Genomic DNA, 16,970 nt, shown 5'->3' on the forward strand with positions numbered 1-16,970 from the left:
CATGAGGAGGAACTTCTTTCTGGCTGCCAGGTCAGAACTTCTGGCTGCCAGGAACTTCTCCCAGGCTGCCCAGGGAGGTGGTGGAGTCTCCTTCTCTGGAGACATTCAAAACCCGCAAGGACGTGTTCCTGTGCCACCTGCTCTAGGTGGACCTGCTTTGGCAGGGAGGTTGGACTAGATGGTCTCCAGAGGTCCCTTCCAACCCTGTGTGATTCTGTCCGTGCTTTCCTGAAGGCAGTTAGTGGTCCCATCAGCAAGTGGAGTTGGAGTGGACAGTATTTGGCAGGTCCGTGGTGGTGAAAAGCTAGGGGCCTTTCTCTCTTCGATTGCCACTACTTGTTCCAGAAGGTACACCTGAGGTCTGGTAGCCAACTGAAGGACAGGAGTTTCTGTAATTTCCTATTGCTGATAAGCTGCAAACTAGTACAGAAGGATGTTGCTTCACTGTCCAACTTCTGTAAATTAAATACTCTTGTGCAGATTCCGTAAAGGAGTATTTCAAAATCTTTGGCAAATATTTGGTGAATTGTTTTGTCTGGATTAGAGTCAAATGTTGTAGGACTATGTAACTTTCTGAAACAGATCCTATTTGAACATAACTTTGGTCCAGTTTTATTTGAGAACTAATATATTTTTTTTTTTTCTGGGAGGTTTTTTATGGATTGGAATCTTAGTAGGGTGGTGTGAGGTTTGTTTGTTTGTTTGGTGGGTTTTTTTTAAAACACTAAGTGTTTTGACTCTTATTTTTAATTGGAATCTTAGTAGGGTGGTGTGAGGTTTGTTTGTTTGTTTGGTGGGTTTTTTTTAAAACACTAAGTGTTTTGACTCTTATTTTTAACTTCAGACCAATGTTTTGCTACATAGTTCTAGCACTGATAGGAAAGTTAGTGTGGGGAGCCTGGCACTTGCTGTCAGATGTTTTTGTCTCTTTTCAGAGCGTATCTAAATTATTTTCTGGAGATGTTCTGGAGGTTTCCCAAGTCCTTCACTGTTCCCTCTGGGCTGTTAGGGGACTAGTGTGCACAGGCAACGTAGTGGAAAAAATGTGATGAACACACGACAGTTAGTCATAAGGGGTTGTTCTTTTCTAATAACTGTCAGGTCATACAATTTTATGATACAACTGAGCCAGTCCAAGGGCTTTTTGCCACAAAGTGCTCCCTTGTCTCCACACCCCTGGCTTGCAAAGAAAGGCACTGAAAGACACAGCAGTCAGCTCTGGTATTTGTTGATCTTTCTTCCTGAGTCAATTTGGTTGATTAACTGGTTGGATTTGATTTTTGCCTAAAGGAAAAACAGCTTTTTGCTAAATTAGTGTGCCAGTTTGGCTAATAGAAGAGCCTGGTTAGTGCAAGAGCAACAGAGTTTTGGGAGAAGGCATGGAACCTCTTGTCTTGACAATGAGCAGTTTGGTCATCTCAGCTGCACTGCAAGGTGATAACAGGTGATCAGAAATAAACATAGAGCCTGTTTGCTGCTCTCTTTTATGTCCTTTTTAAAGAGGTAACTAGAAATCTGAAGTTCTGCAGTCAGAACAAGAATTCTGAGAAATGGTGGATTTAAGCCACTGGGATAGGCTAAAATAATCACTGGATGCTGAAGTACATGGGGTTTGGGGATGGGGCCTGATTTCAGGGTTTTTTTGTTTGTATGGGGCTCCATGTACCAATCAAAAGCTATTCAGTCATACAGTGCAAAACAAGAAGTTTAGTAGAAGTTTATCCTGCTGCTTTTGATTGTTTGTTTGCTTATTTTAAAAGGTTAGCATTAATCAGAGTCTGAAGCAAAAGTAAAAACCTTGTCCTCTGTAATGTGAAAGAACTGTGATTGTCAGTTATTATCCCTAGTCTGAATTAGATATGTAAATGTGCGGTTTTAATTATAATAACAAGCCAGGATGGGACCAGTGAAATGGGCAAATGAATGTCAGTGAAACTTTTAAAAAGGATCTACGCTAAAGTATGGAGAAATTATCTTCTCCTTGATGTACTGTGTTAGTACTTTCAGGTAATCATATGTGCGCTCTTATCTGTAAAAACAAGCTTCCACAGTAGTCTAACTCCATTAAAATATATTTTTACATGGAGGTTATCTGAGTTTTTGCTGCTATGGCTGCACTTTCATGCTAGTACTTGTCAGATCTCTTTGTGAGCTGGGCTGGTTTGTTAAGCTGTCAGGAGACTAACCAAAATGTATAATTTTCTGCTCAGTTAGCAAGCTGAAGTAGCTCATTATGTGCTGAGATAAGTGGCAATACCAAAGCAGGAAGGAAGGTGAGGCCATAGATGAGTGATATAATTTCCTTGTGCTGTCCTGATATTATATTCTTTATGTTTTTCCCTGGGAATTTGGAGAACTTGGAGACAATTGTTTCTGCAATTTTTAGGAGCCTTTCCCTCGTCTGTGTTACTTAAAAAAAAAAAAGAAAAAAGAGACTGCTTGGAATACAGACTAGGATAATGTAAAACCTGAAATCCCAGTGATATGGAAAACATCCCAATGATATGGAAAACAGTTTTCATAGAATCATAGAACGGTTTGGGTTGGTAAAACCTGAAATCCCAGTGATATGGAAAACATCCCAATGATATAGAAAACAGTTTTCATAGAATCATGGAACGGTTTGGGTTGGAAGGGACCTTAAAGATCATGGACTTCGATCCCCCCTGCCCTGGGCAGGGACACCTTCCACCAGACCAGGTTGCTCAAAACCCCATCCAGCCTGGCCTTGAACACTTCCAGGGATGGGGAATCCACAGCTTCTCTGGGCAACCTGTTCCAGTGCCTCACCACCCTCACTGGAAAGAATTTCTACCAAATATCTAATCTAATCTAAGTCTCCCCTCTTTCCTTTTAAAATCATTGCCTCTTGTCCTATCACTACGCTCCTTGATGGAGTCCCTTCTCACCTTTCCTGTAGGCCCCCTTAAGGTACTGGAAAGCTGTCATTACCCCTTGTCCTGGATTCTTCCAGTACAAGAAAGGGGCTCTAGTAAAAATAACGGAAAACACTATAGCTGTAAGTAGCTGTAAGAAAAAAACAGCTATAAGCAGCTATAAGAAAATCTTTGACCTCCACCTCTTTCAAACTTGCATAGTATGTATTCTTTGCTCACAACTTTGTATATACCCAGTCTTAGAGTTTTAGAGTACCTGGATTCTTCCAGTACAAGAAAGGGGCTCTAGTAAAAATAACGGAAAACACTATAGCTGTAAGTAGCTGTAAGAAAAAAACAGCTATAAGCAGCTATAAGAAAACTGAAGTTTTATTGTGTTGTAATATTGCTACTACATCATTGTGCATTTTTTGTTTGAAAATAAAAGCATACCAAGATTGCACAAGTGTTAATTAGCTTTGTTCTCTACATCAGTGCTGAAATACTATTTTAGCTTGTGATGTAAAGAAATGAAGCATCCATTTGTTTAATACCTATCAGTATCTGTCTGTTTTCATGTATAATAATCAAAATCCAGTAATTATAGCTCAGTAAGTGAATATTACTTGGCTCTTTTTAGAGGCAGTACATCTTCATATTCTGTTGTGAATATGTCATTATCTCTCTTTAATAAGTTAATCAATGTTTCTGGGCTTTGTATTTTTTTCTCTGTTAAGTGGGAATAATAATTACTACATTAAAAAAGACTTGATTTTTGATTTGTTTTCAGATACTAAGCTGCTTTTTTAATCAGATGAAATCAAGTGAAAATATTTTGTTCTTTCTCTTGTAGTTAGCCTTTATTAAGATAATTGCTGTTAAATGTTGCTTTCTTTATTTTTGGAGGGAATTTGCCACATCAATTTCATATTGATTGTAGTTGAGTAGAACTTGACAGACAGTGAATTGATTTTTTAAATGTACTGGCTGTAAACAGTGCTATGCTTGGGAAAGAGAGTCTGAATTAAGCCATCTCAAACTGAAGAGAGCTTTCTTATTTTCTGTTTTATAGTTTGCATTGCTGTCATTTGGTAGTAACTAGCTGCTAGTGAAGTGGTTAGTTGCTTCTAAACAATTTGAGTGTGAAATAAATTCACACAGGAAATACTTGTTTGGCTTTGAAAGTATATTCAGCAGTTGCTAGTGCATTACATATAAAAGCAATGAAATTTCCTCGATGTCAGCAGTATTGATTACATTGTTCCCTTTTCTCTAGTTAAAGTACCTCGTAATTTTCGCTTGTTGGAAGAACTTGAAGAAGGGCAGAAAGGAGTAGGTGATGGTACAGTAAGCTGGGGCCTTGAAGATGATGAAGATATGACACTCACCAGGTGGACAGGAATGATTATTGGGCCACCGAGGGTAAGTGTGATGAATTCAAAGTGGGGTTTTTTAAGTTTGTAGGCAATACAAATTGCAAAAAATAAAAAAATAATTAAAAAAATTCCTTTGCTACAGTGTTAAGGAATTAGTTAAAAATCTATGCATTAAGTTGTAGAAACACTGTATATTCATGTTGGAATTCATCACTTCCTGGCATTTTAGTGTTTTTAGTCTGGCCTTCCCTGGTACATGGTTCTGCAGCTGTCTCTCTATACGCCAGTTGTGATTTGAAATTTATTACTGAGTTAGGAGTATATTCAGTCTGTATTTCCACTCTTACTGCACGTAAGTGTACAGTGATAGTATAGTAAGCAGGGTAACTGTCTTTCCATGTTTCATCATATGTGCCTAGTAATTTCAGTTCTGTAGTAAACTGGCAATGTATTTTCAACTTTCACAAATTTTATCAAGTAGTCTTTCAGTATAGCAGTTTATGCTTTTCAGTTGAATCATGCCTAAAGACCAAGCAATTTTATACTGCCTCTAATAAGATAAAATACATACACAAAGGTCAGATCCTTCTGACCTTTTAAATGCTGTAGAATGTCATCTAGGCTGATAAAACCTGCAAGAGAAGTAATTGTCTCTGGTGCCTGAGTATCAGCCTCATCAGATATGAGTGGACACACCTTTACTTGACTTCTGTGCAGGCTTTCTCATGAGAAGTTACAATATGATACAAAAGATCACTGTGTAAATGAGAACTTTAAATGAGTGCACTTCAAGTAGCTCAAAGTTAAGCATATGTCTTTCACTGCTAACATGAGGTTACTATTTTGTGTGTCCTTCAGTAGTAGGGCTTATTGGAAGAACTATCTAAGACATGAACTGACATCAGAATTTGGCCTCAGTGAAGATAACGTCTTCCAGAGTTAGATTTGGTGTGATTCAAACTGCTCTTGGCAGTCAGAGTTAGTTGCAATTTGTGGCAGACTGTCTTGGACATCTGCATAATTGTGCTGAGCTCTAAAGACTTGGGTACGTTTGAGAGAGAACGAATTCAACGACAGTATGCTATGAAAACTAGCTTCTGTGCAATCACAGTGTTTAAATACATTTTGAAGAAAGTTTGTAGTCTTCTGGGTTTTCAAAAGAACTTGTAAACTAATTAAAGTAGTGGCTCCCTGGCTCTCCAAACAGACTCCAGAACTTTCTGACTAGTTTCTGGTTCAACCTAAGGTAGAATCCTAACACATCTTTGAAGGGAATGATTGTTATGTAGGGACCTATGTGTTTTAAAAAAACCCACAAAACCAAAGCAAGCTGGGAAGCACTTCAAATTTACCTGAATTTATATTGCTGTCACTTTATTTTCTTTATGAAGGAGTGCACACAAGTAATAATTTGGGCCATTTCAGGGACATGAAGTCTTGCTGACAGAATGACTTGTGGTGATTGTAGATAGTGAAAGCCACCAACTCCCAAGCCCTCTGGAGACACCTTAAAAAGTATTGCATATCCAGTTTCAGGGTTTATAGAAGATGGGTGGTTTTGGAATTGGCTCGGTTGTGTAGGCAGTGTGCAGTTAGGCAGAACACAGAGAAAGTAGCTAACGCTGTCCACAGCATGAAGTTCTTCACCTATGTGGCTTCTCTAGAGCTGTGCAAAAATTGCTTATCAGTTGTTGGGTTTTTGATTTATTTTTTTTCTTGCTTCATTTGAAAGCTTCTTGCTTTATCAGTGACCAAGATGGAAGGAGAAGGGGAAGGTTTGTTTTGGATTAAGGGAGATATTTTTCTGACCCACAAAAGAAGGGGTGTTTAGGCTTTTGGGGGAACTGGCCAGGGATGCTTGGATTGCGGTAAAACTGACTTGAAAAACTGAGCAGAATTGAGAAGCCACCTGGATAGGAATAAAGGAATGAGAATGAGTGCTGTTCTTTTGATTTTTCAGAGTAGTGAGCAGTGTATATACATTTTGGTCTATTTCCACTATAACTGACAGCATCCCTCTCAGGGGAAGGAAACTGTTCTGAGTGAATAATGAGAATTTTTGTTACTGTGTTTTCTGGCTGTGGTAGCTGCTATGTTACCTGTAGCAGGACAAGGTCACTTTTATTGGGCCTTTAGCTTTTAATGGGAAAAAAATAACAGAAAACCTTTTTTCTAACAAAAGATGTCCTGCTTTGCCTTGTTTTCTTTCTGACCCACTTGCTGCTTGGTCTCTGTGGCTTCTCCAAATCAGAGGACATGGTCAGGGTGCTTCAGTAGTCTGCTTTCTGCTCTGCCTTTTAATTGATCGCAGAGTGGACTGTCTTTTGATAACTTCACTGTGTGGTTGACACTTCTAGTTGGAGAGAATGACACCTGGGATGCAGAACAGCTTTAAAGTATCATTACTTATGGCAATGTAGTATTACTGAAAAAGCAGAAGTGCTGTTACTTCTGGAAAGTTGAGAGGCATGTTACTGGTTTTAGTTCGTGTTATCTGTATCTGTTGTGCCAAGGGAAAGACAGGTCTAGAAACTGGTTTGTCTGACTTGTGGAGCACAGAGGCATGTGCATCAGTGACCAGCAAAGCCATGGATACTTCTTCTTGTGCATGGCCTACTCGAAAAAATGAAAAAAAAAAAAAGGTAGAACCACATTTGTTTCTAATTGGACTTTCTCAAAATATATTTGCACTTAGAGTGACCTGTTCCATGGTCAATTTGTAGTGTCTTCTACAAACTAGCTGTCAATTTGGACATTAAAATTCATAAATCATTTAGTAAACCAAGTAATCCTCAGCTATGAAAGTCTTAAATATCTTCTGGAGTGTTAATTACTTACAGATACGTTTTTTGCAAATACTATTTTCATCTTGTTCTTGGTTGTCTCTTAACTTTTGGGTTATTGGTATCCTTGTCTTTCTCCATTTCCAATTTTTATGCAGTGTTAGATTTTTTTTTTTTTTTAATGGGGGAAAGCGGTAATTTTCCTAAAGATTCTTGATTTTAATCTCAACCCCCTACTGTTCCAAAGTTGTTTTGGGAATGCAGGGGGGAAAGAAGGATAACAGTAAATGTGAATTAAAAAGATAATTGTATTCTATTAAAACTTTGGTATGATGTAGTCAGTAAGTAGTGTAATTCATACATATTCATCAAGTAATCAATATACAGAAGCAGTGGAATATCAATCAATAATCCAAGACCATCAGTTTATACATAATATTAACAGATTTATCACTAGTTCATATTTCTTAATCTTTATTCCTCTTGCAGTTGCTTTGTTTTTTTTTTTTTAATTAATATTCAGCTTTCAGTAAGATGCATTAGTCTATCTCTTTGCTTTCTAGACAAACTATGAAAACAGAATATACAGTCTGAAAGTAGAGTGTGGACCTAAATATCCAGAAGCACCTCCTACAGTTAGATTTGTAACTAAAATTAATATGAATGGAATAAATAATTCCAATGGAATGGTAAGTTGAAATGGTAAGATCAACCATGTTGTTAATCTGTACTATAAATTATTTCTGTGAAAAACCCAGGTGAGGAATATGCATGCTGGACAGAGCTTTCATATTTAAATGTTACAATATAAGTGCTTGGTTTAAATCAAATTTTGGGTGCCTACTGCTTCAGATCTGTAGGTATTTAAAATGTTAGTCGTTCTTAGTGGCTTATCAATGAGATTAGCATTATTTATAGTATTGGAACAGTTGTTTCTTTAAAATGAAGTTGAAGATTATAGTTTTGAACAGAAAAAAATAACAAATAATAAAAAAATAATTTAAACAGTGTGTACGTTTTTCCCTTGTAATACTCCTATAAAAGGGGATTAGATAAATATTGTAACAGGAATATTACAGACTTTATCTGATGTTTCCATTAATTAAAAATGGAGGTTATTCCTGATGAGTCTCACTCTGGATGTAGTAACTCATCTGTAATGAACTGATGTATTTAAGCTTTTATTTTCTTTATACTGAGTTTATTCAAATCCAAGGTGATTCTGAGCTTCAGTCTTAGGATATTTTGATATAGATGGTAATCACTTTCATTTTAAGATCAATTTGCGATAAGTTACTTCCCCTGATCCTGCATTTAGGGTGGGGGGAGCTCACGTACATGAGCAATGGCAGCAGCTCAAGCAAGTTTGTTACTCCATTATTCACTGGGTACTTTAATCCTGTGATTCAGTCAGAAGTACCTCATGTGAAAAGAGGGACGAGCTGTCTTGCATTTACAATGGTATATGTGTGTATCAGCAGGACATACAATAATATATCACACTTGTCTGTGTGTATGTTTGTCTTTAGTGAATGCAAAATAATTGGGTTAAGGTGATACTTAAAGGTGAGTCAGAGAGCATCTTCAGATTTTAAATAATTTGCAGGATTTAAAAGAAAAACGGAGTTGCATTTGTGTAATTAACAGTACTGAAATGTGAAGCTTAAGTATTTCAATGATGATAGCAGAGGGAGAGTTTCTCAGGGATTTGTTTGAGCCGCGGTAGGTGGTATTGTAGTGTACTGGTTGGTCATCCCAAGCCAGTGCACTAACACTTAAGAGATAATCTAAAATTAATTTGAAAATAATTCTTGGATAGGCAACAATGTTACTGTACCTGAAGATCTTACTGAAATGGCTGTCGACAATCCAGCTGTTGCCCTTCATCACAACTGTGCCTTGTTTATAACTATATGTTTATTAAGAGGTGGTGACTAGCAAAAGCCGCAAATCTGGAATGCAGAAGAGCTTTTTTGGTGTGTTTGTAATATTATTTTCATACCTCTCCCTAATAACATGTATTATTGTGGATCAGAAAGGAATTATGCTCTCATTGCTTCACCTGTGCGTGCCTGAGAGCGTAGGTCTTGGTTTCCAGAAGCAGAGTCTCAGACCTGCAGAGCCCAAAGGCAGGTATTTCCCAAACCAATCTGTTTGGAGAAGTCTACACTTCTTTGGCTTGTTGAGGAACAGGGTTAATACTGTGACAAGAAATCCACCTGCTGGTTTTAGAAGCACCCTTAAAATCCAATCATCGCAACAGGAAAATTTGATTTTAATAAGTTTATGAGCTTAGAGAGAACCTTCATTCAATTTTCCCCCAAGAGTTCTATAAACTGGTATATCTTATGGAGGATTTGCTATGTAAATGCATAACTTTTTTTTTAGTGGATTTATATAGGACTAGATAGGATTTGTAACAGAAACAGACTTTTTTTTTTTTTTTAGTGGATTTAAATAGGACTAGATAGGATTTGTAACAGAAACAGTTTTCATAACTAATGAATTTACAACTCATTTATTGTGTAATTTTTAATGCGCCCAGTTTCCTGGTATCTTGCATTTTAGCTTATTTCACCATTATTCCCACTAGAGTTGTGCCAAATGTTTCAGATAAACTGGAGGCACCTTCAGCATCCCTGGAACGGTTCACGTTGCTCCTTCCTATTTTAGTTCCTTGGTGTTTCTTCCAAGCTGCTGTCTCGCTTTCTGATCATCTTTCATATAATAGATCACAAGCAGTTTGCTGCATAGTGAACGACAGGGTATTACCTTCAGACAAGCCCTATTACCCATGCTTCTGAGTCCTGTTTTTTGACACGTGGCCAGCTTTTAATCACGCTTCTTAAAGTTGAAAAAGTTGGTGACCTGCGGAAAAGATAAACAGCAACCAAAATTGTGTGTCATAGGATTATCAGACTACTCAAAACATTTGTAACGTTCTTAAAGAACACTTTACAGGCGGTGTGTGCCAGTTGACACCTGAGGAAAAGTAGAACCCCCAGTGTGAATGGTGGAGGGGGAAGAGGAGTACGTGCTAGAGTTAATTGTGGTCTAAGGCAGCGAGTCTCAAACTGCTTCCTTGGCAGTGGTTCTCAACCTTCTTGACTTACAAGTCCCTTTATACTTTGCATAACAAGTGCACGTGTGTGTGATGATATTATCTCTCCTGACAGTTACAAGTTTACTGACCTTTTGTTTGATTATTCTGAGAGAGGCCTTCTGCTTGCAAGTAACTTCTCCATCAGCAGCGTATCTTCAGGGATCCCAGACACTGCTGTTCGATAATTCAGTGCAGGGAAGGATAGGGCTACTTCAGGAGTTTGTTATCTCAAAAGACTAAACTTAAGTGCTCTGAGTCACTCCGTTAAATTGCCTGCCTTTTCTTATCTGCATGTTTGTTTTTGTGGTTTTCTGCTTTTCAGTTTGGCTATGGAGCTACTTCGTTTGTGTGCAGAATTAGGGTACTAAGTTTAGAAAAGCTAGTCCAAGTATTTAGGAAGGGCTGGACAGAATGTCTTTATGTGCTAATGGCATCACTGCTGTAAAATTGTTTTTAAATTATCATTCTTGATGCTCCTGGGACTTTTCTCTTGGAGACTTGTGTATCCTGTATTGATAAAACACAGGTTGCATTCTGACTTGCTATTTATTTTCCCATGGTCTTTTGAGGATGCTAATTTTTGCATCTGTGAGAGAGCTCTTCAGCAGTCTGTCTTGCAGGATTTTTAATCACTTCTGTTTGTTTAAATACAATTTGCAGCTGGAAATACTTGTTTCCTTTAAACTCACTTGGGACTCTGTCAGCTATAAATCTGTAAACTGTTGTCCAGTTACTGCTTTGAGTATGTTTATTGCGGACTAAGCAGTTTGCTACTCCTTAAAGATATTGGGAACATATGAACACTGAATACTTTGCAACATTGTGTAAAATTATTTTTTTTCTAAACAATTGGAATTAAAACAGTTATGCATTACATATATTGCTTCTCTTGCTATTGTTTAAAGATTTACAGTGGTGTATCCCCAGAATAAAATAGTCTTCAGCAGTTTTACTAGCTTTTATGTGACTTTGAAATTTCTTCCTCTGTGACCCAGGTTATGTACTTAAGTGTTACCTAATGCTTTTGTGTGATTTGAACCTAGTTTGTGTCATTCTTCCAAATATCTTATAATTGTTATTCATAAAATGAATTTATGGTGCACTGACTTGGAAATAAATTCTGCGACACCAAAACCAGAACCTGAGCCAAAATCTTTACTGCTGCAAGATGTCATGAAAAAGGTTGGTGACTTGCAGAAAAGACATTTGAGATAAACAGCAACAAAAATGTCATGTTTAGCAGTCTTTACTCAGAAAGCATTAACATTGTTAAAGTGGAGTTTACAGTCTGTGAATTTTTTGCTACAAATTCCCAACCAAGAAAGAAAGCTGTAGGAGCTTACTTCTAAGTGCCTGGGTCTCATATTCCAGTACAGCCAGCATATGTAGAATTGCATTGTTTGAACAGCACTGGTGATTGACTGCCATGTGCTGTAATTGAGGCACGTCTCCAGACTTGAGAGAGATGACAAAGGCACAGTTGAGGAGAAGCGAGGAAAAGGAAGATGGTATGAAAACAGAATTTCCAGGCTGAAGATACTCATTTGTGGAGTCCCTGAGCAACTGCCTTTCCGGCCATTTTTTGCTAACCCTTTCTTTATTTGAACAGATAATTATATTCATTTTCTTTCTCAAACCTACCAAAATCTAAAACTACCTCTTTCTTCTTATCCATGTTGGTTTACCAGTGGTCTTCTAAAACAGTTTATTATCACGTGGGTTGCCACAAATAAGTGCACATCTTGGGAATGGTTGGGAATCTTCTGTTGCAACCATTACCTGATGCTGTGGCTTTTTTCTCCCCTGTTTTTCTCAGGGCGATTATTGGGAGTTTTTTGTTTTGGTTTGGGTTGTTGGTTTGGTTTTTTTTGGCAGGCCAGTGAAATATAATATGAACACTTCTCAGCTACTTTAGGTAGGAAGTATTGTAATTCAGACTGACATGGAGATTTTTTTAAACTACCGGTCTGCCAAAGGACTTCCACCAAAGCATTCAGGGAGAACTCTCACATTTTTTTCCATCTTGCTAAGTTGAAGAGGATGTCAGGTTAGATGCAGTGAAGTATTAACAAATGTTAATAAGAGTGTCTGTGTGAGAGACAGGGGAAATAAGCTCTTAAACGTCTGCAGCTATATGCTAGGTGAACGTAAGAACTGAGCCCTTGTTTCTTACCGTGATGCTTATGCACCCTGAAGTTTTTCTTCTTTCTGTAGGACTCCAGGAGGAAAAACGGTGGTTTTGTGCATTTCTCGTGGCATTTTCTATATGGAGAACAGTTTTGAGTAGTGTGATATTTACTGTTTTAACTTCTGAAATGAATCCATGTTGTTCCTAGTTTATTGAGTCAAGCTTGTTGGATAGAAACTCTGGAGTGTCCTCCTTTAATCTTATCTAGAAGGATTGGAGAGGAACGGATCTGTAAGAGCTTGTACCTCAGAACAAAGATTCAGGCTAAATGATGCCTTACTTAAGCTGCTACTTGATAACACTGGTGATCTCTTATCAGAATTTCCCTTTTTACTCACTGGTGGTTTTATCTAATAGTCTGCTCTTTAAGAAAAGAGAACCCATTTTCCTGTTGCAAGGTTGTTCTGCTCTGATATTGCCTCTTATCTGCCACATTAAACCAAATATCCCCTTAAAAAAGAAATAGTAGTAGTCCAGGAATTGCAGTGATGGTCTGACCAGTATTACTTTCAAAACCTTTCTGTATTACTCATACTCATGCTTGTTTTAAACTGGCATGGTCTTGCTGCATAACGGAGCTTTCCTTTTGACGCTCCTTTTCTTCCTATTAATGTTTGCAATAGCTGTTAGGTAATATGACTGTCTTTTTTACTGTGGTTTGATTATATGCTGTCTTTGGCAGCTCTACTGACTTTAAAGGGGTTCTCAACTCTGAGCAGAACACGATTTGTGTGAAGAGAAATGCTCATAGTGCTGAGCTGTGAATTGGATTAAGGGTCCTGTTAGGGATTTCTTTCCAAGGTGGTTTTTTTTTCAAACTGGGTGGGTTCTATCAGTTCAGGTCAGAAAGCAGCTCCACGTAGATTTCGTGGTTCACCTCAGCTGACAGGCAGTAGCACTGCTAAAGGAACAAGTGCTTTTAGTGAGAGGGAGCAGAAGTTTCTTGGGTTGGTGTAGCTGCCCGAGCCAGCATACAAACCTCAAGTTCCTCCTACAAAAAGGTTCAGCCTCATCTGGTGCTCTGAAAATAGCCAGCCTCGCTTCGAACGATCTAGAAATAAAGTGTCTGTGTTAACGTTCTTATTTCTGACTCCAGTGTTGTTTTTTCTTTCAGTTTGCCCTAATTAAGATGGGATAAGAAACTTCTTGATGTTTTATGCTGCCTAAATCATAAAGCAGGGGTTTCCAGCACTTTTATAGCCGTGTGAACTGCCTGTGCTACTCTGCCAATGGAATTCAGTAGCGTGCAATAGCCCTGTTCCTGCCCATGGGCCTGCTTTGCAGTTGCACAGCTGTAGGCCCCTCTGTCTTATTAAGTTCCTCCTTGCAGGGCCAGGACTTACCTGCTGCCAAAACAATTCCCAAGCTGACTTTCAATTGCTGACTTTCCTATGGAAACCTCCCTGTTATAATATAATTGTGTAAATTGTCCCACAGGTTTTATAAACGCATAGGAGAAGTCCCATGTCCTTTCCTTTCAGTTCATATACAAATTGGTAAGTGATGTACAGTAATATTCACGGCTCCGTAAGATGACTTACTCTAAGAAGGATGCAAAGAACTAAGAAATGTCCAAACATTATGAATCGGTTATTTCAATATTTCAAGCACTTTATTAGTTTCCTTAGTAACTCTCAATATATCAGAAGCATCATGTAATATTGATGTGAAATAAATCACTAAAGATACTTGTAGCAAGGGAAAAACAAAGGAAGCTTTCCTTTAGAAAGGTATTCTACGGACTCTTGTGTTGCAGGTTCTTTTAAAGAACTGAGGAAAACCCAAGTGTATATACTGGCATAATGAAGGTGATTACTTTTTTCTTTTTTGGGGGTAATTTGAAATAAATTAATAAATTTTACAAGATACGGCTCCAGTTTTGCAGTGAATGCTTTGCTGATCTCCTCTTCCCCCCCACCCCTTCTCACTAATATTAGTAGCAGCACAGATGGAAGGGTCTGCCTGCATGGATTTTATTGCAGAATCTGTATCTGTGTGTAAGTATGTGATTGTTTTCCTTAAAGTATTTTATGAACACAGGGACCTTATGCAACAGAGAAAGTGTCAGGGAACGCTTAGGCCCTTTCTTAAAAAAATTAGGTCAAAGCAGTTTTTTATGTAGAGTTTTTGTGTATTTCCTCATAACTTACAACTCTCTCTTCTTTTTCCAGGTGGATGCACGGAGCATACCAGTGTTAGCAAAATGGCAAAATTCTTATAGCATTAAAGTTGTACTTCAAGAGCTAAGACGTCTAATGATGTCCAAAGAAAATATGAAGCTTCCACAACCTCCAGAGGGACAAACTTACAACAATTAATTTTAGCTGATTCTCAAACTTCTGTCTTAAAACAACAACCTTCTACTCATGTTAATGTCTTGATTAAATCTCACGATGCAAACACCCACACATTAAAAGAATTTCAGCTGGTATACATGACCTGGACATTTGTAAGAATATATATAATATATGTATGCCCAATATGTTTTCAGGCACTATGGGAGAAAAAGGCAGCACAATTATTTTTTTCTCTTATTGAGGCACTGTCATTTAAGTATAAGCCTGAAATAGCCTAAAATTGGAATTCAGGTTTTACAAGATGAAAGCATGACAGAAAGTGTCAGATTGCTGTGGAATAATATATGTTTCTGAAAATAATCTCTTGAGAAGGCAAAATATAAATGGCATGCTTTATCCATCTTGCTTAGTAAAAGAGCTGCAGTTAAATTTGTTTTAAAGTAGCAGGTACAGTGAATACCGTTGCTCATCTTGTTTAATTTTGCAAGGGTGTGGGTGCCGACTACTAGTAGTGTCACAAAGTATGTTCAAGATTGTTTTGATACCTGTATTTATAAAATGGGGGGATTAATTTCTGTTAAGCAGCTCCTGTGTGTTACATGTATCGGACATGGCAAATATTTGTTTACAGTCTTTGTTCTAATAAACCATGCATTTAAGTTTTAGTGAAACAAAGGAAATGTATGGATATGTGATTGAGATTAAAGTTAGTCTTAAAATGTAAATAAAATGTGGAAAGTGTCTGAGGCTGTGCCATTTCTATAATAGTGATGTAATATATGTACAGTAACTTGCAGAAGTAGTGGAAAGCCAAACATAATATTGCTGCTGGTTTTACATGCACCTTTTATTCTTACACTTTTGTATGCTTAGTTTACTTGAGAGGTCAAGGTGTTCCGTTTGTTGCAGGGGAGTAAGTTCTGTGGTCTGTAGTACAACTTCTCTAGACAAGCTTGCACTGTGTATGTATGTATTACTTTTAAAAAAAACAACACTGACCCCAAAATAAAAACAAAAAAAACCCTCTTCTACCCACCTCCCCTTCAGCTCCCCTCCAGATTCTTTTGAGAAATGAGCATAACTTTGACTTTCCCTACTTGACCTCTGAGCAGTTTTCAGACCACATTGCTGAAGTCTGTCCTACTTCTCAGTCCTTTGTCTTGCTTTTGCAGTTACTGTCTTAATTCTTGCTTTCTTGCGTTTTTTTCCTCTTTTGTGTTTCTTACCTTTTTTCATGTCTGTTCCACTTTTGCCTTTTCTGAAACATACACACACACACAAAAAAAAGAAACTTCAGGAAGCTTTAATAAAAATTACACCCACGGTACAGATCATCGTATTTCCATTTCCATCTGCATTCCATGTATCATATGCCGTGACACGGCTGTCTTCGTAGCTCGAATGCTTTCCTGCCTCTCCTGCAATTCTTGGTCTGTTTTTTCAATGTATTCTCTCTGGTGGGAACACTGGTTTTAGTTCCGTACTGATTTCTCATAAGAAAGTAGTTAATGCTATCCTTTTGGAAATTATACCTTCTTTCCCTCTTGGAAAGCACAAGCCTTAGTTCATTTGGGTGAGAACATGTAACGTTGGGAGCCGGTCAGCTGTTTGCATTCAAAATTTTATTTAGTGGTTCTTTTGAAAAAGTGAATATAATCAAAAGCCATCAACAACCAGGTAACTTTCTTTGATATGCCTTTGCCTGTTTCTGATGTAAAGAATGAACCTTTAAAAGCAATAAACTAGGTGTTTTTTGGTTTGGTTTTTTTTTTTAATGGAAAGGTTTAATTAGTATTTGTCAGTTTATGCTTTTTAGAGAAATTGGACACTTCCAGAATTGGTGGATTTGTAGCTGCCAGATACCTCCTGTCTGTATTTATATAACATATCATTTGTGACGGTTTGGCTGAAGTGCATTGCAACGTTTTCTTACTTGATTTAATTTGAATGATTTTGGTGCCATTAAATTTTTTTTCTTACACTAACACTGCTAATCTATATTTAATCAATTAAAGTAATGGAACTGTGCAGTTCTGAGATGTGAATTTTTGGGAAAATTTCAGCGTAAACCATTGAGAGAATGAGAAATACTTGTAGACTATTATGTGGGTGTTAACGTAATTTAAGAGACCGATTTATTCGCAGAGCATGAAAAAGGGTTGGTTGGTTGCTTGGTTGTACGTGGCGCAAGTTGATCCCTCAACAGTTATTCCTCCTTGTCTGTACTCTGACCACTTGTATTTCTGAAAATCTGCATATCCAGCTGTAAGTAGGGTCTTTTTGCAGAAGGAAAATAGAAAACCACCTGGTGGAGGGAGTTGACCTGATCTCTGACACCAGGGTATGT

At 37.7% G+C, this 16,970-nt stretch overlaps 1 protein-coding gene across 4 annotated transcripts in view; it reads left to right on the forward strand.

Annotated features, from left to right (window-relative positions):
• Window positions 1–15,382, forward strand: part of UBE2V2 (ubiquitin conjugating enzyme E2 variant 2) — a 30,257-nt gene extending 14,875 nt beyond the window's left edge. For 2 of the 4 annotated variants that reach the window (XM_014936970.1, XM_014936971.1), the window contains exons 2-3: window positions 4,153–4,298; window positions 14,498–15,382. In XM_014936970.1, coding sequence (XP_014792456.1) covers window positions 4,153–4,298; window positions 14,498–14,644 — 293 coding nt within the window. In that variant the 3' untranslated portion in view covers window positions 14,645–15,382. Of the gene's footprint in view, window positions 1–4,152; window positions 4,299–7,598; window positions 7,725–14,497 lie in introns of all 4 variants that reach the window. The other 2 variants (XM_014936968.1, XM_014936969.1) reach the window with 2 other exon arrangements.
• Window positions 15,383–16,970: the final 1,588 nt, after the last annotated feature.

The sequence above is a fragment of the Calidris pugnax genome, unplaced genomic scaffold (genome assembly GCF_001431845.1).
Source record: "Calidris pugnax isolate Ruff unplaced genomic scaffold, ASM143184v1 scaffold51, whole genome shotgun sequence".
NCBI classification, from domain to species: Eukaryota; Metazoa; Chordata; class Aves; order Charadriiformes; family Scolopacidae; genus Calidris; species Calidris pugnax.